The following is a 25,389-nucleotide window of genomic DNA, read 5'->3' as shown; positions in this document are numbered from 1 at the left end:
GCAAAATTTGTCAAAATAACACTATATAATTGCACCCGTTTAAATTATTTTGGTGACTTGTCAGCAAGTATGTCAGTAAACACACACTCTCTCTCTCTCTCTCTCTCTCGTAGAGTGTTAATATACCCCCTGCCTCCTAGGGGCCAGATGCAGGCCTACCCCCCTCACACCCCAGCCCAGACACTCTTACATACACCCCAGAGCCCAGCTGCTGCCCCCCCAGCCCAGGCACACTCACCCCCTACCTTCCTGGAGCCCAGGTACCCAGAGGGAGAAACAGCCTGATGCTGGGCTTGCACAGAGTTTCCTGCATGCCACCACCTTCCTTCAGGGCATGCTGGGAACTGCAACTGTTGGGAACCCTTCAGTTCCCTCTCCCTAGCCTTATTTTCTGTTTGCGAGCTGGGCTCTGCTGAGTGCAGTGGCCCCTAGTGGTGACTAACATCTCTGCAGCCCATTTCTGGGGGCAGTGGGGGGAGAGGAAATTCTGCACACACAACTTTAATTTCTGCAAAATTCTGCACTGCACAGGGGTGCAGAATTCTTCCAGAAGTAATTAAAAGTACCTTTAATACAATACTCTTGTAATCAGTGCAGTTATCAAATTAGCAATAAGCAGCAAATACTTTGTTCTGCAGAACTAGCTTTTTGTAGTAGTTTAATAGGTAGTAGAAATATGAACATAATACTGGATCATAATACACCATTTAGCGAGTAAGCTCAAGTATTGACTCAGAACGGAGACCATCCCTAATGCTACTCAATCAGCTGGATTCTCTGGTTTGCGGAGGCCTCCACATTCTATAAATAGAGCTTGGACGGCATAAACAAATGAGCTTATTAGACTAGAGTGCGTGAACTTTCTTTCCCAGAAGAAGTAGAGAGGTAATATGCACAGAATAACTGCTCTGGCCAGGAAGAGCAGGCGGTATATTTAAGTGGTTCCAAGTGGTATTTACTAACATTTGGTTTTGATTGACTTTTGATACACTTAAGATAAAAATCTGAGTCTCAGAGCATTGTCACGGCTGCAAGTTGAACTGATGGAGAAGTTCTGTCAGTACATTAGCACTGTTAACATTTAAGCTAATATTCTGACTAAGGGAATCTAGGACCAGCCTAAATGTGAGGCAGTAGCTCCCCTTCTGGCATTGGACGGATAGAATTAGACTGAGCCAGTGTTAAGGGTGGCTTACTAGCTGTAAAAGCATCAGCCTCTTCTGCCAGATGTACTCCTGCCTCTCTCCACAGTTGGAGTTTAAAAAACTTCACTCTTTAAGCAGCTACACTTCAGCACTTAGGTGGGCTGGTCTCAAATAACCTAGCTAGAAAAGCAGCTGCTTCTAACCTGAGGGTACGTCTACACTTACCGGAGGGTCCGGCGGCAGGCAATCGATGTTCTGGGACCGATTTATCGCGTCTGATTAAGACACGATAAATCGATCCCGGAAGTGCTCGCCATCGACGCTGGTATTCCAGCTCAGCGAGAGGAGTACGCAGCCTCGACGGGGGAGCCTCCCTGCCGCGTCTGGACCCGCGGTAAGTTCGGACTAAGGTACTTCGAATTCAGCTACGTTATTAACGTAGCTGAATTTGCGTACCTTAGTCCGAAGTGGGGACTTAGTGGGGACCAGGCCTGAGTCTCTCCTGCTGCTAGCATGGTGCAGCTTTGATTTACAGTAATACAGCAATCCTCCCTGCATCATCTACTTGGCAGGGCCTATTTTATAAAACACTAACTGTTAATATGCATGAGATGTTAAGTATTATCCCTAGGGTACAGATTGTGGAGTGAAATATACCAAGGTTACTTGCCCAGTTCCACAAGGTAAGTCACTGCACAGCTATGCTTAGCACACACAGTTCCTGACTCCTAGCCATATGTTTAGTCCTGTAAATGAAACTCAGCCAACCATACTTTCATGCAGTGGTAATAAGGCTTTCATATTATGCCATCATGAATATGCTGCTTAGCAGGCTGCAGGGATACAGTTATAAAATAAAGTGTTATCCCTCATATCACAGGCAGAACTAAAAGTTATTTTCTTGCTTTACAAACGGTGTACAAAAAAGATTTGAGCCTCACTCCGCTACACAAATTGCACATCAAACAATGAAAATCCTGCATTGCTGAATCCTGAAAAATACTTAACCCAGGGTTACAATGTCTTTTCTTTTTATCTTGCCCTCTACCTCCATTTCCAAAGGAAATACTCCCATTATAGAACAATTTCCCCCATGCAGGCCCTGCACCAGAATGCTAACCTTCAGCAATTTTTGCAAGGGTGCTTATCGCAGTTTTGATATTTGCAAGAACTGGTCCAGAAATGGCTTTGACACACCCAGCTGCTGGATGCCTTCAGCTGGCACATAGTGTTTTTGAACCCCTAATGCTTTGCTATAAAATTGACATTTGGTTTGTATTCGTCTTTATTTCTGTGTAATTGTAACTACTGTACACCTAAGCTTTAAGTCTTTCTAGTTTTGCTGCCTTCTCCCCTCACCTCCCCCCACTGCATTCTGACCCTGCATAGAAGGAACAAAACTGTTTCACACTTACACCCTTGTGTTCTGACTGCTGTGACTCATCTGTTTACATTCAGACACTGCTTGCTGGAACAAGTGAGTTTGAACCCCCTCTGGCTATTAGATGGAACTCACTCAAGCAAAGCAAACAGTGATGCATTTAAAAACAAAGCGAGATAGATACTGGACAAGAGATTGCAGATCATATATGGGTAAACTGGTCATTAGGGAGCTGAGTCCTCTCTAGGCCTCTTTAGTCATACAGGACCCTCTGACCTCAAACAATCCTTGAGATCAACTCTATAACAAAACAATGAATCTCTGCTTACACACAGCCATTCAAAGGACAAACTGTTGTGTTATACTATCCTGGGAAAAACAAGTAAGGATACATAAATCATTCTTCCCTGTGTTTAAATGGGCAGGGGCTAGCTGTAGCATGCAGAACGTCAAGTGGATGTATGAAAGTAGCAGGAAATTTGAGCCATAATATATCTGACAGCCAGTGTCCATAAGAGAAATGATTACAACATGGTCCTGTCCATTTCTGGCAAATCCAGTTCTGCAGAAGTGGGGAGTAAACTTGTGTGCGATCTTCAGCCAGGCCTGATTTAGCCAGAACAAGTTCTAGTGGAAATATCCCAAGATATATTCACCAATGCCAATAAAATAGACACCCTGGGCTATGCCAAAGAGAGGTGCTATAACCAGGGCCCGACAGCCTGCTCCCTTCATGAAGGCAGCAGGGCCCTCATGTGTCCAGATCTTCCTGTATATTTAAAAAAAAAAAAAAAAAAATTAGATGGCTAGACAAGCAGCATTTCAGACAGTTGCTACTTACAAACCAAGACCTGCAATCCTCTTAAATTAAAAACCAGACATACTCAAAGCCAGGGTTTTTAATGGATTACCCAGCAATCCTTCAGAGGGGAAGCTCCTTGGGCCCACAGGAAATGGTCTAAGCATTTTCCTTGTATATTTCCTCTGAACAAGTTATAAACCAGGTGATCCTCTCCCAGCAGATCAGCTATTTAAAGTACTTGGCTTACGCATCCATCGTGGTTTAATAGTCCCCCTGCAGGCTGTTTCAGTATGAGGTACTGTCAGGTATGTTGTGGGAACTCACCCTTGTACCAGCCAGTCCGTGTAGGAGCTACTGTAGAGAATCGAGCAGGAGCACTAGCTCATGGGAAACTCTAATCCAATCTAACTCTAGACTCTTCCCACCAGGAGACCCTCTAGGGATTTATGCAGGAGTGTTGGGGGGGGGGGGGGGGTGGCGCGTTCCAAGTAATCCACTGTCACAGTAAGGAGGGGCTAAATGGAATGGCAATTGGACAGGGTGACACAGAACAGTAATACACCAGACGTGCAGCAAGGGAATATTCTGGCTTACCTGGCGCAGTCAATGATTCCATTGTAGGTGTCCTCTCCCAGGCCTTTCTTGAGCGTTTGAATTCGGGTTTTTAAAACTAAATTGCATGGAATGGAAAAGAAACATTTTTTAAAAAATCCTCTCCAGGCAGAGTTCACAACAAGAGTCGTAACAAGTCAGTACAGAACTGGAAAATATCACCACATATCTGAGTTACCGCCCCTCTTGTTAGATCCTGATTTTTCATGCTGGAGAGATGCTAATATTAATCACTGAGCCACATGCTACATGAATGATCCCTGGGGATGCATGTGGGTGTGAATCTGAGAGAACCGCAAGAGGAAACAACCAGGAAGTGATGGAAAGAGGAGAGGCCTCAAAGTGCTCACTGGGTTAGTTTTGTTTGGATATGTAACCTCTTCCAGGGGACTCTCAACCAGCTCTCTTGCGCTCAGAAGATGGATGTTATTCATCAAGAAAATGGAGAATCAGCAGGGTTTGATTCCAGGGTCTTAGCTCTCTGACTGGAGCCAGCCTTGGGGAAAACGCAACCATGTGTACAACAATCAGATGATGTTGACAAGGATGTTTTGTTTAAAGAATAGTGATGCGACCCTCAAGAGCAACATCTGCCGTTCTTGTGAGTGGGGTCCCTAACCTCAGGAAGTTGCCAACATTTGCATATGTGGGAAATAGCAGGCCTTCAGGGAGTTCAGCAGCAGTTATCTGAAGAGCAGGATCTATGTCCTCAGAGTTCACCACCAACAGTGTTTGTGAGTCATGTGTTGTACGAGTGTCCTCAGCAAAGAGGTGAGGGTTGTGAGAGAGCAGGGGTTTTGGAGCCTGAACCTATTCGCTGTCTTCAGTCAGTTGCTGTAGTAATTTTGGTCTGCCACCAGCACCACCAATTCCTGTGTCACTACCACTAAGACACCACAAGGACTCGCACAAAGGAATGCACCTGAGAACCACCAGGGGAGATTGGCCAAATGTGGGACTGTGGTATGAAAGCGGCTGAACAACCTGAGTTTAAAGAAGTTCATTTCATTCCTCTCTGGAGGACTGGCTGTATTGCCCCCCGATACTCACCATCCAGAGGGGTCACTGCTACTGCAGCCACGGATCCCGCCACGCAGCCAGACACAAATGAATGGAAGAAGGGTGCCTTCTCCTCAGAGTGCCTCTGTCCCAGTTTGTTGATGTTGGCAAACAGTGGGAAATAGATAATGGAAAAAGGCACATCCCTGTTGGGAAGGGAAAGAGTTAGATAAACACCCAACATAGACCAATACCACAGACTGCATTGGGAGCCTGGCCTCTGACATGAGGTGAGGCAAAAGGCACAGGCTCGCTCTTATCCTACCCCTGTAGGCTCTTGTACAAAGTGGGTCACATCACTATCTGTCAGGGAGGAGATGGGGACCAAGCTCTCATCCTCACTGAAATATGGCATTAGTGACTCTGAGATGAGACACAGCTGCAGTTTGTAGGTCAAGAGTCTCCTGACTGATGTGAAAATTGATCTGTCCAGGGAATGGAACAGGTGAGTGCAGAGTGGAGTGTACATTCCGATTGGTATGGAGAGGAGCAGAATTTGGCAAGAAAGCTTCAGCATCTGCTGCTGAGGTGGGGGAAGGAAGGTTGGTCTGGAAGGTTATGAAAGGAAAATTATTTGTGTTCCATTAGAACTGAAGTGTTGAAATAAATGGAGATTTTCCCCGAGAAAGGTTCAAATCAAAGGATTTCCCCTCAGTTAAATAAACTACAAGCAATAGTTGCTTTTCATTAATTTGGGGAAAACTGGTGAACAGAGGCGTTAAAATGCTATAAAGCAACCAGGCAAAGGTGTTTAGCCCTAAGCTACAGCTTGGACCGAGCGAGCAAAATGTGTTTGAGTCAGAGAGTTCAGAAAAGCGCAGAAGAGATAGATGTAGGCCCCTGTCTTGGGTCAAGCATACTTCTCAACAAGGTTTCGGGGGAGCAGGGGAGCAACAGGAATCCCAAGGTCCCCTCCAGAGCTGGAAAGTTACCAGCATAGCCACCACCAATCTCAGCCAAAAGAGCAAACTGGGAAAACCAAAGTCATCCTTGCAGGTACATGTTCCATGCAGTCCAGGAGTCCCTTTGGTTTGGTTTTGCTTTATGCATAGCAGAAGGGACTCTGCTGAAGGGACATTGTCAGGGAAAAAGTCCTATTTAACACCACCCCCCACCCAAACCCCGTTTCCCAGCCATGGTTACACCACCACCTCACACTGTAAAAAGGAACAACATTCACTCTTCTACGTGACTTGCTCCCCGTGATGAGGCCTGTGTACTCTGTGCGTGTCACTCAGTTTGACCAGTAAGAACACTAATGAAATATCGCTCCAGTCATTTCTGATGGCCCAGCCCCCATCCTATCTGGGTGCACTTTGCATGGGCTAGATCAGTTCAACTAAAAAAATATTCCACTGGCCCTCACATCACCTACACAGTGGACTAAATGCCAAGGGACTGCAATGCCTACAGGCCTGAACAAAAGGGGTGTCTCGTATATAAAGCGGGTTGAACGTTTTCCTACAGAACAGGCTTCCCTTAGAAAATGCTGGTTCCATGGAATCCAAACGTTCAGTGAAAAGTGTTGATTCTGTCAAACTTTCAATGGAAACCAGCCAAGCAGGATAGCCAGCTTCAGTCTGCCTGGTTTTCTGTCAGCTACCCTGTGCCAACTAAGTGCACTACCAAGGAGTCAAGGTGCCCAGGGCCTGGCGGGATGCTGGGGCTCTCCAGCTCTTGGGCTGCCTGCCTGCTTGGCTCCCAGAGATCCCTGGTTTAGTCAGCTGGTAGCCCACCTAGTGGGTATGTGGGCTGCCCGGCTCGCAAGTCCTGCAAGCAGCTGTCTCCCCAGGCTTCCCTCCTGGTGGCTGTCTCCCTGGACTGCCCCCAGTTGGCAGGTGGGCAGGCTGTCCAGCTCTCTGGGGAGCCAAGCAGGCAGCCAGAGGAGCTGGGGATTCCAGGAAGCATATTTTGTTTTGGGAACACAGAAATGTTCTCCCTGCAGGAACGTTTTGATGCTTCCGAAATATTTTGGAATTTTCTTCCCACAAGAAATTTCAAGGTTTTGACTTTTTGTCTCGATTCAGGATGAAAAATGTTTGACAACTTGCAATTTTTTGCAGGCAGGAAGTTCCATTTTCCAGCCAGCTCTGGTCCTATATTGTGACCAGGGCCGGCTCTAGGCACCAGCAAAACAAGCTGGTGCTTGGGGCGGCACATTTTTAGGGGCGGCATGGCCGGCGCCAGAATGCCACCCCTAAAAATGTGCCCCGGCTGCCCTAGCTCACCTCCGCTGCTGCTGCCACGGCGCACGAAACAGCTGATTCGCACGCCGCTACTCGCCCTCCCTCCCAGGCTCTCAAACCTGGGAGGGAGGGGGAGAAGCGGCGCCCGCGCCGCAGCCACTCGGAGTCTCCCCCTCCCTCCCAGGCTCTCAAACCTGGGAGGGGGGGAGACTCCGAGTGGCCGCGGCGCGGGCGCCGCTGCTCCCCCTCCCTCCCTCCCTCCTAGGCTTGAGAGCCTGGGGGGAGGAGGCAGGGCTGGGGATTTGGGGAAGGGGCAGAGTTGAGGCAGGGCCAGGGGTGGGGTAATTAAAGAACGGGGAGGCGGCCAAACTTGTTTTTGCTTTGGGCAGCAAAAATCCTAGAGCCGGCCCTGGTTGTGACCCTCTGAGATGCTACTGAAGCCAGTGGGAGTTGCATGAACTGCCTCTAGAGCTGCATGTCGCCCCATCAACCCAGTTCTGGTTAGCACTTCTTGGGTCACTGCTTTAATGGCAGCTCGGAGGGTAAAATGGACTTGTTCTGTGGAGACTGTCAACCCGTAATTTGCAGTAATAGAAGGGGAAAATGAAAAAGACAACTAGATACGGTGATTGATTTGACAGAGAAGAATTTCCTTAATACAGATATAATAATTAATACCACCCAGCTCGTATGTTGCACTTTTCATCAGTAGATCTCAAAGCATTTCACAAATGAGATCAGTGTCATCCTCCTCCTTTTACAGACCGGAAAAGTGTGTTGATGTGACTTGCCCAAGCTCACCCAGCAGGCCAGTGGCAGAGTCAGGAATAGAAACAGGTCTTCTGAGTCCCTGTACAATGCCTTATCCACTAGGCCACACTGCTGATACAGCTTTCCTCTCCTGTTTGCCAGGTGGCTGGGGCAAGTCCTTCAGGAACGGATGGTAAAACCATGCAGTAAGGAGGGAGGGACCGATTACAAGCCCCTGGTTTGCAGGAGGTTCCCCACCCTTCCTCCTTGGAGTAGGGTGGGACTGGTTTCCCATACTGACTTATCACTCCCTGTGTCTCCTCCCCTTCTCACCTGAGCAGGGTGACTCCCAGTCCCTTGTACAGTCCCACTAGCCCTTGGGTTTTCAGAAGATCACTGGCGATCACAGTGGCCGAGGGGCGCTTGAATGCTGAGGCTGTGCCAGTGGTGTAAGGTTTGTCCTGAGGGGGCTGGGAGAAGGGAGCCGGTGGTCCATCTGTTCCCAAAACCTTTTGCTGATGAATAGCTGAAAACAAACAAGAAAGAGGAATTGGGTATTTGGAGGGAGAAAGGATCCCTCATTCTTTGCTAAGCAACCACCCCTCCCCCCTAGTCACTGCCTGGCTTCCCGGTGACCTGCCCCTAGATCCTTTCCCCAACGAAAGATCACTCCTGCCCAGAAGGTGAGAACACCTAGTCCTGAGAGAATAATTGATTTTGCAGGTTAATGGCTGACCTGAAAAAATCCAAAACAATTTGGTTAGTTTCAAAAGAAAAGTCTTTGTTCTCGGTTTTTCTTGTCAACATGAAAAAGAAAAAGAAAAATTCATTTGGGTCGATTCAAAACATTTTGTTTCAAAAATTCCACATTTCATTGCAAAATGGTAACTGTTTCAAAAATGTCAAAACAAAACATTTCTACAAAAATAAATGTTTTTTTTTCCAGCCAAAACTATTTGCCAAATTCAACCCGAATTCGCAAATAGTTTCAATATCCTGAAAAATGCTGAAAAAATGTCACCCAGCTGTAACCACCATCCTGTCACTCTCTGTGTCGCCAACTAGGGCTTCCCAGTCCAAATCACTCTAGCAGTCCTGAGAGCATCAGAACCAACCACTTCTTCCCCACCCCCCTCAACCCACCCCAAGGAATGGAGAGAGTAACCTCTATGTACTCACCAACAACCAGCCTGACAGTAAAACACTGAAGGTGGAGTTTGAACTCAGATCCCAATATGGGAGCATGAGGCAATTACTAGTCTATTGTACCAGTCCAGAAATTAGATCCTGAACATTCACACAGACAGCTGAACAGGTAAAAGAGTCTTGCATTTCTACCTTTCTCCCCAGGGATTTCTTTTGTTTTTAAATCCAAATTACACTTTACACTTAAATTATAATCACTGCTGGCTGAGGCTGGGATTGCAGGAGTCGCGATCTCTTCTCACAGCCAGTTTCCCCATGTCATTGCCTGTGGTACTGCTTACTGGGAGAGGCTGGACAGGGGTCCCTGTGCGCTCCCCTTCAGCAAATATCGAGGTGGTGGGGACTGCACAAGCCTGTTCTTGAGCATCAAGGGCTCAGCCCCTTTAGAATGCAAATCTCACTATGATACCTGCGGGATCTCAAGCAGTTTGTGACAAAGGGATTTACTGCAGAACCTAAAGCAACAATCTGGATGTCCACTCCCACCCCCGCCATGCAAAAAAGAGGGCCTAACCCAGTCGTCCAGCATCTTGAAGCTGAATTTTCAGCATCTCCATGGGGGAGGTGACCACCACTTGGCAGGCCCCAGCTCCACAGCCAGCTAGCATCTCCCTCACCAGCGTCAACTCCTTCCTGCCGGGAACAACACAGAAGTAAAGGGAATGCACAGCAGAGAGACAGGCAAACAGATTTACACAGCTATCTGGGGGGGTGGGGGTACACAGCCTTCTCATGCTGCATCTTGATGCTGCCAGGCCACCCCAGCACGACAGCTCCGCATTGAGTCCTTAGACTTGCATCCTGATCTATAAGGAAACAGACTAGACATGCTGTGCCACATATCCACATAGAAACAGGCACGCACCTCCTTGCTTATCCACGTGCTCCCCACACAGTATGCAGGTACATACGCACCCACGCAAAAATGCTGTCTTTATTCCAACAGCCTGCCTACAATAGTGACCTTTGCTGTACGAAGGCACAAAACCCCTAAAACACCCCTGATTTTGCACTGCTGTGCCAAGGGAGGAAATTCTTTCCTGACCCCAGCTGATGACTGGCTCAATGTCTTAAAGAATATAATTTTATAATTTTTCATCCTAGCTAATGTATTCTTAGACACTATTGATCCTTTTCTTATTCATATACCTGTCTCATCCTTTAAAAAAATTACTAATATAGTTGTCTCAATAACATCCTGCAGCAGTGAGTTCCATAAGTTAATTTTAATATTCGATAAAAAGGTATCAGCTGTTTGCTTTTATCCCTTATGAATACAGGTATTATATCCCTCCTTGACAGGAGTCTGGACTTTTATCATTTAACCGTTTTTTCCATCTCTAATTTCTATGATCCTCTCTACTGTAGAGACATACGAAGACCCACCCACACATGCTTGATATATACTCCTACACACATCCATAGGAACTGATCAATGGTCCTCCTAGTCTCTGATAATGCTGTGTATCAGATACTTCAGAAGATGACAAAAAATATCTATAATGATCCTGGACACGCACACATACTAGTCACCCACATACTGTACACACAGAACCACAGGTATTCAGCCGCACACAAAGCTACACACCTGCATAACTATGCAGACCCCAATAGAAACACACCCACAATTACACAAATACACATATGCACACCCAAAACTAAATGTCTGTCTATAGCTTCATACAAATACTGCCCCCCCACCACCCATACACACACATACATACACGTAGAAATTTTTGAAGGGCCAAAACTAGACAGTGATATTTCCTCCATACCTGTCCTGTGACAGCAGCTGTCGAAAAAAGTCATTGGCTGCCAGCTTGATTGCCTTCTCTGGCGTGACCAGTGTCAGGTTCACTGCGGCCCCTGGTCAAGGACAGAAGGGGCGATAAAGGGTTAATTCAGTCACATTCCATGATGTATTAAAAATCCCTCCCACATTGATTACCCAAAGTAAGAATGGGGAAGAGAGACATCTCATGTGCAAATGATTCCATGCAGCGAGTGTCTGAGGTCTCAGCTGGTCACAGCGTCCAAGGGCAGGGGAAGAGGGGCCTTTCAAAGAGACTGCAATGGAGGCAGAACCAGGAACAGGGGCAGGATAGCCCAGGGGCGGAGGGATTGTGAATGGTATACGAGACCCAGTGCTTTGATGGACAGCAGTGTACTCAAACTGTGACCTATGGAGCAGCAGTAGCTCCACTCAGCCCTACCTTGTAGTCCTCAGAATTAAATGCTTAGCATTGGGAGGGGACTCCTGAGACAAATGTGAAAAGCCCTTGGTGACTCCCACTACAAGTGCACAGGGACCTTGGGGCCTGCTCGGACAGGAGAGTATCTCTATCTTACAAAATAATCTATATGATTATATTAGGATGGAGGAATGTTAACAGAGTGATAAGGCTTCCCATTGCCCTTGTTTTCACTGGAGTTTAGGAACAGGCACATCACAACAGGTCAATGCTCCGTTCACTCCAACATTCTGCCGACAGTAGTAAGCTATGCCATAGGAAGATGCCAACCCTCTAAATTGCCTGATTCTGAAGTGCTTCACCAAGGGAAGAAATTCCTTTCTGACCCCGCTTGACGATCACTTTATGCTCTGAAGCATGAGGCCTGACATCTTTGTAACTTTTTAACCTAACTAGTGTAACTGTAGATGCTGTTCTTATTCATATAAATGTCTTCCTTTTAAATAAATTTGCTAAGATAGTGGTCTCAATAATATTGTGCAGCAGGAAGTTCTACAGGCTAATTACAGATCAGGTAGAAGGGTATCGGGTATTTGCTTTCATCCATTTTAAATGGTTTGTCTTTCAGTTCCAGAAAGCACCCTCTTGTTCCTACTAAGTAGGCTTGAAAGGATTAGATTTTTATTGGTAAGTTTCAGTAAACTTCAATTTCACTGTACACACAAACAGACAAAAAAATATTTCCATCGATAATTGAAAGGTACAGGTAGGCAAAGTAAGAAAAATGCTGCTTGAGAACTTAAGAGTTTGATTTAAGGATATTTACTTATATATTTTGACATGCGATGATGACTATTTGTGTTGTAATGATTATAAAACTAACTGCTTGAATCTCAACAGCTACTGTTATTACATAATTATTGTATGACCTCCCCCTAATGTTTCACAATTTAAATCAAAATAAATACAATGAATAAAAGTCTAAAAATGCTTACAACGGAACATCAATATTATCTGTCAAAATGATAATAAATAAAAATCAAATTCTGTCAAGCCTACTAGTAAGGTAAATTAGAGCATCCAACTGGTCTTTTCTGGTCATCATTTAATTTCTCTCTCTCATATCGCCCTGCCTCTGATCATTTCCACTGCTCTCTGAAAGATTCCTTTTTTTGAGCCAGTATTTCTCTTGTCAGTAATTGTCAGCTGTGCTCAGTGAGAGCAATGACTGCATGCCTCAGGGACAGCTGGGTCTGAAATAATGCCTCTATTCCTGAGAAGAGGCGTACAGGTGGCAGTATGCGCTTCTGCTGAGAGGCTGTAACTGACACAATGGGCCAATCCACTGCAAAGGGGCCCCTGACGTGCCCACAGAGACTACCTCGGTACATGCCGAAGAATCCCTCTGAACGCAGAGTCTTCACCAAGCAATCCCGCCTGGAACCAGAGAGAGAGAAATGGGGTGAGTTGCTGCTGCCCCAGGACTGTGCCATTAGTTTGCTATTAACAACCCTTTTAGCTGCACTAGAGCTAGAGTTCACAGTTTCTAAAGGTAGAGGCCATTAGGGGGCAACATGATCACACACTTGGAGCAGGTTGGAGAGTCGCCCACGCAGGGCAGTAGTATGTGCATGCAAACACACGTGCCCACCACCCTTTGGCAGCTCCTGTAGAGGGAATAGATAGAAACAAGACAGAAGTCCCATTCTGGGAAAAGAACTATCCTAGCTACTACCATATTTAAATACAGAAATGGCTAGCATGGCTCTGACAGGACAGGGATACTTTGACCAATAGTAAAATGTTATAATAAAATCATGCTATAGAGACTGTGCTGGAGGATACTCTAGAAATACTCCATGTTTCTCAACCTTTTCATGTTGGAGATCCCTTATTTGAAGTCAAAACTTTCCACAGCCCCTCTTACATTGACTGTAAAAGTGTAAAAAGTAATAAGAAGCTAAGATAATTCATGTGTGTGTGTGTTTCGGGGGACTGACTGAGAATATCTGACCTTGAAGTGTAAGAGTGTGCAGAGAGTGGGGGAACAAGATCTTCTTTTCTTTAGATTGTAATAACATTTTCAACACCTTGTGATCCCCTTATTTGCCTTTTGTGACCCCACTCCCCCCGTCCCCCACAGGGGCCATGACACTGCTCTATAGCACAGTTTGGTTAGCAGGGTTCTCAAGGACAAAAAACCTTCTTCCGCCCATTGTTCAGGGAAATTGTGCTAGAACCTCTATTAACAACAACTGTATTTAAAAACAGTTGTAGCTACAGTTCTGACCCTTTAGAACTTCTCTTGCCCGTCAGGAAAAGAGGTTTTTGCTTTTGGGGGTGGGTTTAAGTAGGGAAACAATGTTATTTAATGGAATTCACCCTGATCTGCAGAGTGGGCAAGGATTTAAAATTTCCAGGGGAGGGTGGTAATAAAGTTGGATAGCCCTTCACATCTTCATAGTGCATTACAAGCATTCACTAACTAATCAATTCTGTTGCCCTCCAACACCGTCTAGCGTCCAGAGCCTGTAGGGCCTCCTTCTTTTCCTTTGTTTGTAGTCCCAGAAGCACTGGTAGCTTAAGACAGTCCTGAATCATGGAATGGAAGGCACTGGGTCACGGCGACTCTGGTCAGCACCACCAACTGGGCCGTTAAAAGTCCCGTAGGCAGTGCTGCCCGGCTAAGGCAGGCTAGTCCCTACCTGTTCTGACACCGTGTTGCGCCACGGAAGCAGACAGCAGCAGGTCCGGTTCCTAGGCAGGAGGGCCACAGGGCTCCGTGTGCTGCCCCTGCCCAGAACACCAGCTCCGCATTCACAGCTGGGGGCAGGGTGGCGCCTGCAGGCGAGAGCTGTGTGGAGCCACTTGCGTGACTCCGCCTAGGAGGCACGCCTGCTGCTGGCTGCTTCCGGGAACACGGTACGCAGTGCCAGGACAGACAGGAAAGCCTGCCTTAGCACCCCCGCTGCGCTGCTGACCGGGAGTCACCAGAGGTAAGCCCGTGCCCCAATCCCCTGCCCCAGCCCTGAGCCCCCCCAAACCCGGAGCTTCTTCCTGCACCCCAAATCCCTCATCCCCACTCCCACCCCAGAGCCTGCACCCCCAGCCCAGAGCCCTGACCCCCTCCTGCATCCCAACCCCCTGCTCCAGCCCTGAGCCCCCTCCCTGCACCTGAACCCCTCATCCCCCCCCAGCCCTCATCCCCACACCCCAACTCTCTGCCCCAGCCCTGAGCCCCTCCCACACTCCAAACCCCTCATCCCCAGCTCCGTTGGGTCGCGGGCATCAACAATTTTCTTCAACTGGGTCATGAGAAAAAAAGTTTGAAAACTATTGGCTTAAGACATCTCAGCTCTGCCCTTATCAACAGGAGAAGGAAAGCAGCATTTCCCAGGGAAGGGCAGCAGGGCCCTGAGGGCTGCTGGAGGCTGAGAGCTGGCAGTTTGTACAGAGCAGTGCAGACTTGCCCTGCCCGTTTCATCAGGATGAGGCTCTTGGAACATGAGTGAACAAACTCAAGAGAAATACTTCCCAGCATGGAACATGTCTGAGAGAGGAGAGGATGGGGAGAGGCAAACATTCCCAGGATACAGACAGCCACAGGACAGCCACATATGCTCAGTCATACATGCACAACTCTATTCTGCAAGCCCCCCACCGAGTTCCTCTCTGTCCTTTGTCTATTAATAAGGAATTTTTATATTTTATTTTATTTTGTGGAGGGATTTGGGTTACATGATTTTCTTATCTCACCACCCTGGATCCTAGAGATGCCTCATTCCTCTCCTGCCCATCCTTGTGCCTCCAGCCAAATGCAGAGTAGAACCCACTTTGGGGCCCAGGAACTCTTATCAAAGATGTATTGTTGCCGGTGGTAATGCCCTATGACTGAGCTAGCTGGTGGATCCCCTGACAAAAGAAAACGACGGGGAGTCAGCTGGGAGCAGAAGCCTCGTGTCTCAGTGGAGGAGGAATGAACGACAGGGACAGTTGAGGAAGAGGTCTTCAGCTCCAGCCACCCAGGCCATTGTTGGGGGGGGGGGGGGGGGGAGAGGCAGGGAGGATTAGGGACAGTTTTATGTTCACTTACTAGTGCCCCCACCTGGGGGGTTCTAAGAACACATACATTCCAGTATAGACTCCTTGTCCCTGCTGGTTTTGAAGACGGGTTTTCGCCAAATCAATTGGGAAGACGCAGCTCACTCCCACTAGCCCGGCCACACCTCCATTGATTAACTTTGCTGGAACACTGAAATGAGAAGGGAGAGGTCAACACCTCACTCTCAACAATAGAATGACAGCTGCTTGCCCTGCCCCCGATCCCTCCTGAATCCCCTCCTAAGGGCCTAAATTCCTTTTGAAAAGGAGATTTAGGCTCCTAAATCAGTTAGGTGCTGTGATGCTGAGCACAGCAACACCTAAATCCCTTTAAAAACCTGGGCCTTTGTCTCTTCATGCCTCAGTTCCCCATCTGTAATATGGGGATAATAGCATTTTCCTACCTTACTGGGGTGTGGGGAGGACAAATACGTTAAAGATTGTGTTGTGAGGTGGTAACGGGCCCATGTAAATACTTTAGACAGACACAGCGGAGAGTAAAGAGTGGAGACTGACAGCTGCCCAAGGGATTTCTTCAGATTCTTTCAATGGGAGTTGTGTGGCTAAACCTCCTTGGCAGCTTTGAACATCTCAACCACAAACAGAAAGAATGAATGATACCTGAAGGTCAGCCCTGCGCAACTACCAATAGGGACGTTGCACAAGGCCGTACCCCTTTTAAGGACTGCTGCTCTTCTTGACCCCATCCCCAGAGCATGGGAACCAAGAGTGTGTCAGCTGCTTCCTGATTTCCCATGTAGTTAGCACAGTTAGGCCCCGCAGCTGCAACCCCACCCTTTTGTGACAAGCCCTCCTCCACCCAAATCAGCTACCAAGCCCTTTGCACATGCACAGCCCAGGCAGTAGGAGCCGACCTGAGCCCCTATTCAACTGATTTCACACAGGGATCCACCAAACCTCGGGCCAGGCTCTTCCTCAGTCTAATGAAGAGCTCCCTGGATGGGCTGGGAAAGATTGCTAGTGAGTGGACTGATTCTGCAGTTTGATTGGCTAACATCTCCTTCCCAGGAAGAAAGGGGAAGGTGGTCAGCCAACCACCTCAACACAGACTGCAGAGCTCAATGAGCACCGAGGTGCCTTTTATGGTCCCACCTCCTTGCAACATACTCACTGAAGTAACATGGCCCGACAACCTCACACAACTAGCCCAAGCAAAGCTGTGAAATAGAACTGGATTGCTTATGAAGTCCCAGAGGTGGTGGAGATGCTGGGACAATAGCCTATAGAGCTAGCCTGCTTGCGTGCATATATATCTTTTCTTATGAGTTTGACCATGTTACATTATAGGTTTGTTATTTGTTATTATAATAGGTTTATCAATTAGTATTAGATTATTTTAGCTGTAACGTAAGGTACCTACAATGGCTGCAGGCTCTGTAGCTTAACCTAAGACAAGTTAGTATATATGTTTGTGATCTTTCGCATAGATAAGTGGGCAAGTTAAAGCAAGTTGGTAGGTAAGGCCACCTAAGTTCATGGCCTTTGTCAGACTTAACAGATACACTACAAAGAACATGGAAATAACACTGGTCTACAATTTTTGAGAAGTCGTCTGCTTCAGAGATAAAATGTGCTATTTATTATGTATTTTGATGTGCTGAATTCAAATATGACAATTAAAACAACTGATTGGCTACTGTTTCTAAGATATTTAAGTTTTTACATTTTATGTCTATGTATATTGTGTAGATAGTAGAGTTTTAATCATAAATTAAATCGTAAACCTAGGTCTTTTCATGTGTTTCTGGTTGCTTTACATGATAATATTTCACCTGTCCTGTTTATGTAACACTTTAAAAATCAGCAAAAGTGTTATATAAATAAAATTTATTATGAAACAAAAGGCAAAAAACTATTATGTACATAGTTTAGTCCTATTCAGTGTCTACTCGGCGCTTCTTGGCTTGTCTCTTGTATTCATTACATGGAGCATCTCTTGTCACTGTCCAGCAATAGTCTGCAAGCATTGATGGGCTCCATTTGCCCTGACAGCATTTCTCCATTGTTGCAATGTCCTGGTGAAATCGCTCGCCATGCTCGTTGCTCACTGCTCTGCAGTTCAGTGGAAAAAAAATCTAGATGAGAGTGCAAAAAATGTATCTTTAGTGACATGTTGCAACCAAGGCTTTTGTATGCCTTGAGGAGGTTTTCCACCAACAACCTGTAGTTGTCTGCCCTGTTGTTTCCGAGAAAATTTATTGCCACTAACTGGAAGGCTTTCCATGCCGTCTTTTCCTTGCCACGCAGTGCATGGTCAAATGCATCATCTCGAAGAAGTTCACGAATCTGAGGACCAACAAAGATACCTTCCTTTATCTTAGCTTCACTTAACCTTGGAAATTTTCCACAGAGGTACTTGAAAGCTGCTTGTGTTTTGTCAATGGCCTTGACAAAGTTCTTCATCAGACCCAGCTTGATGTGTAAGGGTGGTAACAAAATCTTCCTTGATTCAACAAGTGGTGGATGCTGAACACTTTTCCTCCCAGGCGCCAATGACTGTCGGAGTGGCCAATCTTTCTTGATGTAGTGGGAATCTCTTGCACAACTATCCCAGTCACAGAGAAAACAGCAGTACTTTGTGTATCCAGTCTGCAGACCAAGCAAGAGAGCAACAACCTTCAAATCGCCACAAAGCTGCCACTGATGTTGGTCATAGTTTATGCACCTCAAAAGTTGTTTCATGTTGTCATAGGTTTCGTTCATATGGACTGCATGACCAACTGGAATTGATGGCAAAACATTGCCATTATGCAGTAAAACAGCTTTAAGACTCGTCTTCGATGAATCAATGAACAGTCTCCACTCATCTGGATCGTGAACGATGTTGAGGGCTGCCATCACACCATCGATGTTGTTGCAGGCTACAAGATCACCTTCCATGAAGAAGAATGGGACAAGATCCTTTTGACGGTCACAGAACATGGAAACCCTCACATCACCTGCCAGAAGATTCCACTGCTGTAGTCTGGAGCCCAACAGCTCTGCCTTACTCTTGGGTAGTTCCAAATCCCTGACAAGGTCATTCAGTTCACCTTGTGTTATGAGGTGTGGTTCAGAGGAGGAGGATGGGAGAAAATGTGGGTCCTGTGACATTGATGGTTCAGGACCAGAAGTTTCATCCTCTTCCTCGTCTGACTCAAGTGAGAATGATTCTGGTGCATCAGGAACCGGCAGTCCTTCTCCGTGGGGTACCGGGCGTATAGCTGATGGAATGTTTGGATAATGCACAGTCCACTTTTTCTTCTTTGACACACCTTTCCCAACTGGAGGCACTATGCAGAAGTAACAATTGCTGGTATGATCTGTTGGCTCTCTCCAAATCATTGGCACTGCAAAAGGCATAGATTTCCTTTTCCCGTTCAACCACTGGCGAAGATTTGTTGCACAAGTGTTGCAGCATATGTGTGGGGCCCACCTCTTGTCCTGATCTCCAATTTTGCAGCCAAAATAAAGGTGATAGGCTCTCTTAACCATAGTGGTTATACTGCGCTTTTGTGACGCAAAAGTCACTTCATCTCAAACATAGCAGAAGTTATCTGCACTGTTCACACAAGTACGAGGCATCTCTGCTCACTTTGGCTAAACAGAAATGTGTCCCTTTGCAAAATCAAACACTGACAAATAAGAGTGCACGACACTGTATCATTTCTAGAGCTGATATGGGGCAATTTGTTCAGCAGAGTGATGTAAGCTTTGTTATGATTGCATCATCCATGACTTCTAGGAATAATATGATGCAATTCATATCACGTATGACGCAATACCAGCTTCAGATTGCATCATTCATTGTTTTGCCTAAAAAGCAAGTACTGTCCAAACCCAGTCATAGATTTATTCATAGATCCAGTCAAAGATGTATTTTAGTCATTTCTGGTTTAAATTGAGATCCCTTCCCTTTATTAACTCACTTATCCTCCGGCATTCCCAAGTCAAGGGTCGTATATATTGAGCCAATAGCATATCTTGAAAACTAGAGCCAATCAACAATTTTAAGCATCATTTTTGTTCTCCGTGACCCAGAATTAGTAAAGCTTGACTACATTTATTTCAGAAGCATTTTGGCTGTAGAGCAGTGTAATCGGTTAGAACAGAAACAACGGACGTGAGGATGAGCCAATGGTCTCTAATGGTTACGAATATGTCATTAATACACATGAACATGCCAGCCTATAGAATAAGTGCGGACCCTAACATTTTTGTGGGTGAGGAAGTTAAGATTGGACATGGAAGGAGGGCACATAGGAATCAGGCCCTCCTTCCCAACAGGAGCAACCCACCATGTTGGGAAGGTTCAGCTTGTTTTGTTAGTTCGTCATTGTTAGTTCTTACTTGTTTTAAGTAAACTCTACGTTAGCTTCTATGGTCTTTCTATAGCGTTTAGCTCTAGCTTCTTCTAAGTTCTTCATCTCTCCCTCAAGACTTGAGGAACCTGGACCAACGAACTCTCTTGGCATGTCAGAGGCAAGGCTAATCCTTTGTCTCTTATCACCAGGTTACCAAGGAAGGGTTTGAGTATATTAATTGAGAAACTTTTATAGTATACAATACCACACAAACTGCTAGAACATTATTGCTTTTGTAATCAGTTGATTATTTATTATTTGATTACTATTCCATTTATCTCAATAAAAGGCTTTAAGGCTGCATTTTGTTCTCAGTGAGAGTTTCCTTGTCATACATCCCAAAGGTCCCTGGAAATTCTATGTAGCCCGATTCTGGGACAAGAACCGTATCATCTTCTGATCAGATTAATTGGCGAGCCTATAACTTATATTATGTAACAATATTATTAACCTCCCATAAAATCAGGCAACAAGCAGTAGGATTAGCCTGTCTACTGCTAATGCTCTTAGGTCCTTACAGGTGAATTAAAACCAAGCTCTGTGTAAATGCAAAGAAATCAGGACCTGGGAAATCTCATACTCCATCTACCAATTGGATGGGACCAGGCCCACCTGACTCCCAACTGCTGCAACTGACAACCAGTAGCAGTTTAGCCAGAGGCCAGAATTATGCCCCGAAAGGTAAGAAACTGTGGGAATGGCACTGACCTTATCTTCTTCTTGCTCCCCATAGTTCCTCGAGGGCCTTCTTCCTTGACTGCTGCAGACACAGGGGGATTCTTTCACCACAGAGACGCTCTTCCCTTTGAAAGAGGTTGCCTTGTTCAGCTAGGGGATAGAACATCAGATCTTACAGCACCAATTGCCACGTGCTTTAATATCTACAGGCATATGCTACACTTGTCTCTGGTATTTACCACATGTGATCTATTACAAGCCCATGGCATACATCAGTGGGTTCCCAATTTGTCACGCACCATACAATTGCCTCACCTGCACTCTACCCATTTGAGGCCGAGATCCTCAAAGTGATTTAGGCATCTAGCACTCATTGATTTAAATGGGATTTAGGTGCCTGAATCCCTTTGTGGATCTCGGCCTATGCCTAACATCCCAAGGTGCTGGGCAGCTTCGAACAGCCACCATTTTCTTTTTCTAAATCAATTCACCACAAAAACATTCCCCTCTTTTCTCCAGTTGTGGAAATCCTCCCTCCTGCCCAAATTACACCTGCCCTAGTCCCTGGATAGGTGAGATTTAATTCTGCACCTGAGATACCTTCAAGGTCTAATCTCATGCTGAGTGCCAAGGGGCTGAAGAGTCACATACAACCCCCCAAGATGGACGAGCCATACAGAACAGCTAGCCCTATTATTCCAGTTGCTCTGACAGCTCTCTGTGGGGCCTGAGAGCATCTCTAGTTGCCAGGATAGCTCGCCGTAGCTCTTTAAGCTGGTCTTATCCTAGCAACAGGATTGCTGAGGAACCACTGAACAGATGGTACACAAGCTCCCCTGTCGTAGGCCTTCTGTCTCTTGTAAGAAGCAAGGAGCAAAAGAATCCCTGAGGTACAAAGTCATGTCTGAAAGACCATGAGGTGTCCCCCCCTCCGTCCCCTCCCCAAGCCACAGCCGGCTCCAAGATTCACAGTAAAGGATGTCTCCTCCTGAGACTAGCTTGGCCTTGTCTGCAGAGTGCTATGGAAGAAACAAGGGGGTGAAAGGCAGACAAAGGCAGCAGCAGCCTGGAATTGTGAGTGGGGTTGGAAGAGGAGATAAAGTGAGCAGAACCTTTGCTCTCTGTAGCCTGATCTCTAGGGACACCAACACCTGGCTATTCTCTGCATATCTGCCCTCAGAGCACAAGGTGCCGGGGGCCAGCGGGACGGCCCAGATATGCGAGCGGTTGAAGAAGGTGGCTTGAATCCAGGGCTGAGATCATGGCCATTTCCAGTTGTTTGCGCGTGCGCTTTCTTTTTCAACGAGTATAGGCAGTTTTCGTGCTTGTCATTAAAAAATAGCAGTAGCTGGAGTCAGGCAGAGGGCATGCAGGCCTTCTCCCGGCTTCCTCCTTCCTCCAAACTCCCCTGTGCACCTCAGCCCTGCCCTGCAGCACCCCCTGCTGGGCCACTCCCAGCCTCCTCCAATCCCAGTTCTGTCAATGCATGGCACTCCTGACCTGGGATCCCAGCTGGTTTGTGAGGGAGGCAGGATCTGAAACGAACGTTGTTCTAAACGCAGATCTCTTGTGCAAAAGCTTTATTCTGATCAATGCTAAAGCAGCACTGCATGGCTCCTGGGGGAGCAGACACCAATCACTGCCAGCTAGAGAGTGGGTCAACGTGGTGCTGGGATTTCCGGGGAGGGCAGGGGGAATACAAGAGAGAGGACTGGAAAGGGAAGATCCTTTGGAAAGTGGGCCCTGCCACTGGATGGGGCCCTGAATTAGCAGGGAATAGGTGAATAGCAGGCAATGTGGCACAAAGCTGATTGCTGCCAACACAGGGCCCAGGGAGAAGATGCACTCTAGGTCCAATACTTCCCCTACCGCCCCCCTTCCCCCGGTCACATTATGCAATGACCTGAAGGAAGGGGGGAGGGTTGCAGGGGCAGGACAGTGCCAGGGAGCTGTGACTCATTGGAATGGCATGACACACACAAACACTGTGTGTTGACTGGGTGGGGACAAAGTCTGATATTTTGGCAGCGAGGGAGTTCAAATGTCAATGGATCTAGAGCGTGGGCATGGAGTAGAAGAATCCCCTAACAGAAAGCTAGAGCCTGCGGCCATTGTACATTCTTCTCGGTCCCAAAGCAGGTTACACAGCATGTGGGATGATGCTGTAGATGACGAGATGTCAAGACTCGCCTTGGGCAGTCTCTGCTGACGCCCAGACCCAGATTTGCCAACCCCCAAGGTTCAAATAATAATCATCAAGATTTGCTTAAAAATCATGAGAGTTTTAAAAAAAAGTTTGGGGTTCTTTTTAATTGTCTTTAGGTGGCAGAGTGTCTAGTGTTTCAAGCTCTTCTTCACAGCCACGAGGGCTAGACACTTCCCTGATTTTTAAAATGAAAGCTGACAGATTGTCAGGCAATACCCTGACTCCAACAGCCAGGGCATGAGGAAAAAAACCCAAAATCACAAGATGCATGATAAAAATAGTGAGCGTGGCAACACTGCAGTCCAGTTCCTACTTCTCTAACTCCCATTATCACCCTCCTCCCAAAGTGGTAACAGCCCATGCTGTGAGGCACACTTTGGTAGGTTATTTTCTAGACTGCACCCTGATCTGTTTGGGGCAGCTGATTCTGACAGGGACCAAAAAAAAAAAAAACCCCACAGAAGGAGCACAATGTAGAATGTGCTAGCCCCCTTCTGTGAAGCAATCTACTCTCCATATATTACTAAAGAAATCAGAGACAGGCCTGAATCAGCACCTCTGAACTCTGGGGAAGTTCAGATCCAGGTCTGAACTCTGCAGCTTGGACCCACATCTAAAAGAAACCCAACTTCCAGATTACAGCACCATCAAGCATTTCTGAAGCTCTACGAATCCAAGTGGCACCAGGAGTTTAAGGAGACCCAAGGCTGGGTTAGAACTGCACAGAGTGCCTTTCAGGCAAGTCCTCTCGATACCCTCGGGCTGTGACTTACCCAGAAAACATGTATTTATGAATGATCAGGAGCATCTGTGTGTGAATGTGTTGGGCTGATGCACAGATGGAACTGCTATAGGGTCAGAAGAGAAAGAGGTGAGACTTACCTCTATTTCTGACCCATCAGTTTTCTCCCTTCTCCTTGTCCTTGCTCCTCTTCCAAACCCAAATATCTGACTCACAGCTGGATTCCACTAGCAAGCAAACCCCATTCCTGGCTTAAGGGACAGCTCACAAATTCCCATTGTTTTTAAGCAGTGTAAAAATGCTTTTTCTGTTTGGTTGGCTTTTCCTCCCTTAGCCTGAGAAATAAGTCACTCCTGGTCCCTTCCAGCCAGAGCTTTCCCTCTGGGTGGGGACAGATAGGTGGAGGAGGGGCACATCTCACACAAAAAGGCCTGTTAGGTTTTTAACCTAAAGTTAAAACAGGTTTTTAGACTAACAAAGGCTGGATTTCCTTCCACTTTGCTGAGCCCCACCCGACTGGCAGGCTATAATCATTCAGTTAACAGAACCACAGACCTGCTAGACCAGTCAGTCCCTATCCTTGCTGGCTTGGGCTTTCCCCACTCTAGTTTTAAATGTCCTTAGCTATGGGGCTTCCACCATTTCCCCTCGGAGACTGTTTCATAGTCAAACAGCTCTCGCCATCAGGAAGCATTCCCTGATATTCAGCCTTCCCTTTTTCTTTCTAATTTCATCCCATGGCTCCTAGTCATTCCCTCTTGTTCCACAGGAACCAATTCTTTCAGCCCTTGATGCTTACACTCCTCACATGAAGAACAGGAGTACTTGTGGCACCTTAGAGACTAACAAATTTATTAGAGCATAAGCTTTCGTGGACTACAGCCCACTTCTTCGGATGCAAGTGGGCTGTAGTCCACGAAAGCTTATGCTCTAATAAATTTGTTAGTCTCTAAGGTGCCACAAGTACTCCTGTTCTTTTTGCGGATACAGACTAACACGGCTGCTACTCTGAAACTCCTCACATGCTTGTAGATGTAGGTCTCTCCCACCCACAGGTAGTTTTCTTTTACCCACTTTATTACAGAAACTTGGCCTGGTATCCATATTCAAGGGCTAGTCAGCTGATCCAGGGAATCAATCCAGTCAGCACTCAGCCTTCTATGCAACAATGGCTTCAGAAGGATGTTAACAAACTTTAACAAACCGTAGAGAATTCCTAAGAGATATTTGAGGTTTACCTGTAGGATAAACAAAAATGTGTCAGCAAATCTGGTCCCCAAACCCCACGCTGTCCCTAGTCACTTATGAGAGTCGTGCATGATGGGGCTCTCTCACTTCGTGACCAGTTTGTCTGACATGGGCCTTTCTGGGCAACCTCTGCTTTCTCCTCTACAATTCCAAACAACTCTTCATCCTCACTTAGAGAGTTGCTTTCCTGCTCCCAGTGACTTATATCCACTGAATTGTAATTTTTGTGCTAGGAGATTTCCCCCCCTTCAGGAAAGGTGCATTACTAAAAAGAAACTGAAATACATTTTTTGTAGTGCATTCTTCCAGAGACAAAAGATGAAGACTAGATGTTGTCTTAGAAAATACACCCTAGTTCCACCACAAGTTGTTGAGCTAGATGGAAGAATCACTGTAAATCTATGGCCTGTGTTCTGCTGGAGGTCAGATTAGGTGATCATAATGCTCCCTTCTGGGTTTAAAATCTATGAACCTGTGGCTGCTTGGCTAAGAGATTCATGGGAAAGAATCAGTTTCCCCAGGGAATCTCTAATCCGACATAGGGAGGCGTGTGTGTGATGCAGCTCCCCAGGGACGCTTAAATCAGAGGGATGCGTGTGGGAGTGCGATGCACATTTCCAAGGGAAGCCTGGCTAAGGTTGTATTTCCCCAAGAAAGATTGCTTCAGATGCAGGTATGGCTGTGATGCATTTTCCCAGGGATACTTTGTGCAAGGGT

At 46.5% G+C, this 25,389-nt stretch overlaps 1 protein-coding gene across 2 annotated transcripts; it reads right to left on the bottom strand.

The window, feature by feature from the left end:
* Nucleotides 1–641: 641 nt before the first annotated feature.
* SLC25A18 (solute carrier family 25 member 18) lies at nucleotides 642–23,688 on the bottom strand. 2 transcript variants are annotated; one of them, XM_054035522.1, is made up of 10 exons: nucleotides 23,565–23,688; nucleotides 20,507–20,626; nucleotides 15,463–15,585; nucleotides 12,715–12,770; nucleotides 10,917–11,007; nucleotides 9,656–9,774; nucleotides 8,269–8,461; nucleotides 4,991–5,145; nucleotides 3,923–3,998; nucleotides 642–3,295 (listed from the first exon to the last, which is right to left on the bottom strand). In XM_054035522.1, exons 2-10 carry the CDS (start codon nucleotides 20,527–20,529, stop codon nucleotides 3,154–3,156), a joined length of 978 nt encoding a protein of 325 aa, XP_053891497.1. In that variant the 5' UTR covers nucleotides 20,530–20,626; nucleotides 23,565–23,688; the 3' UTR covers nucleotides 642–3,153. The 2 variants fall into 2 exon arrangements, with proteins under 2 accessions (XP_053891497.1, XP_053891507.1); XM_054035532.1 differs by lacking the exons at nucleotides 20,507–20,626; nucleotides 23,565–23,688 and having other exon boundaries at nucleotides 15,427–15,515.
* Between the last annotated feature and the right edge of the window lie 1,701 nt (nucleotides 23,689–25,389).

This window comes from Malaclemys terrapin, chromosome 1, assembly GCF_027887155.1.
Source record: "Malaclemys terrapin pileata isolate rMalTer1 chromosome 1, rMalTer1.hap1, whole genome shotgun sequence".
NCBI classification, from domain to species: Eukaryota; Metazoa; Chordata; order Testudines; family Emydidae; genus Malaclemys; species Malaclemys terrapin.
The sequence above is the reverse complement of the archived record's forward strand: the minus strand, read 5'-3'. Positions and strand labels throughout refer to the sequence as shown.

Excerpts from the sequence above, each read along its gene's own strand:
- SLC25A18 (XM_054035522.1), bottom strand. The coding sequence starts at position 20,529 with ATGGGGAGCAAGAAGAAGATAAG. Across the intron at positions 15,586-20,506 it reads GGGAGCAAGAAGAAGATAAG|TGTTCCAGCAAAGTTAATCA; the intron begins GTCAGTGCCATT and ends TTCTCATTTCAG. Across the intron at positions 3,999-4,990 it reads AGCAGTGACCCCTCTGGATG|TTTTAAAAACCCGAATTCAA; the intron begins GTGAGTATCGGG and ends CATGCAATTTAG.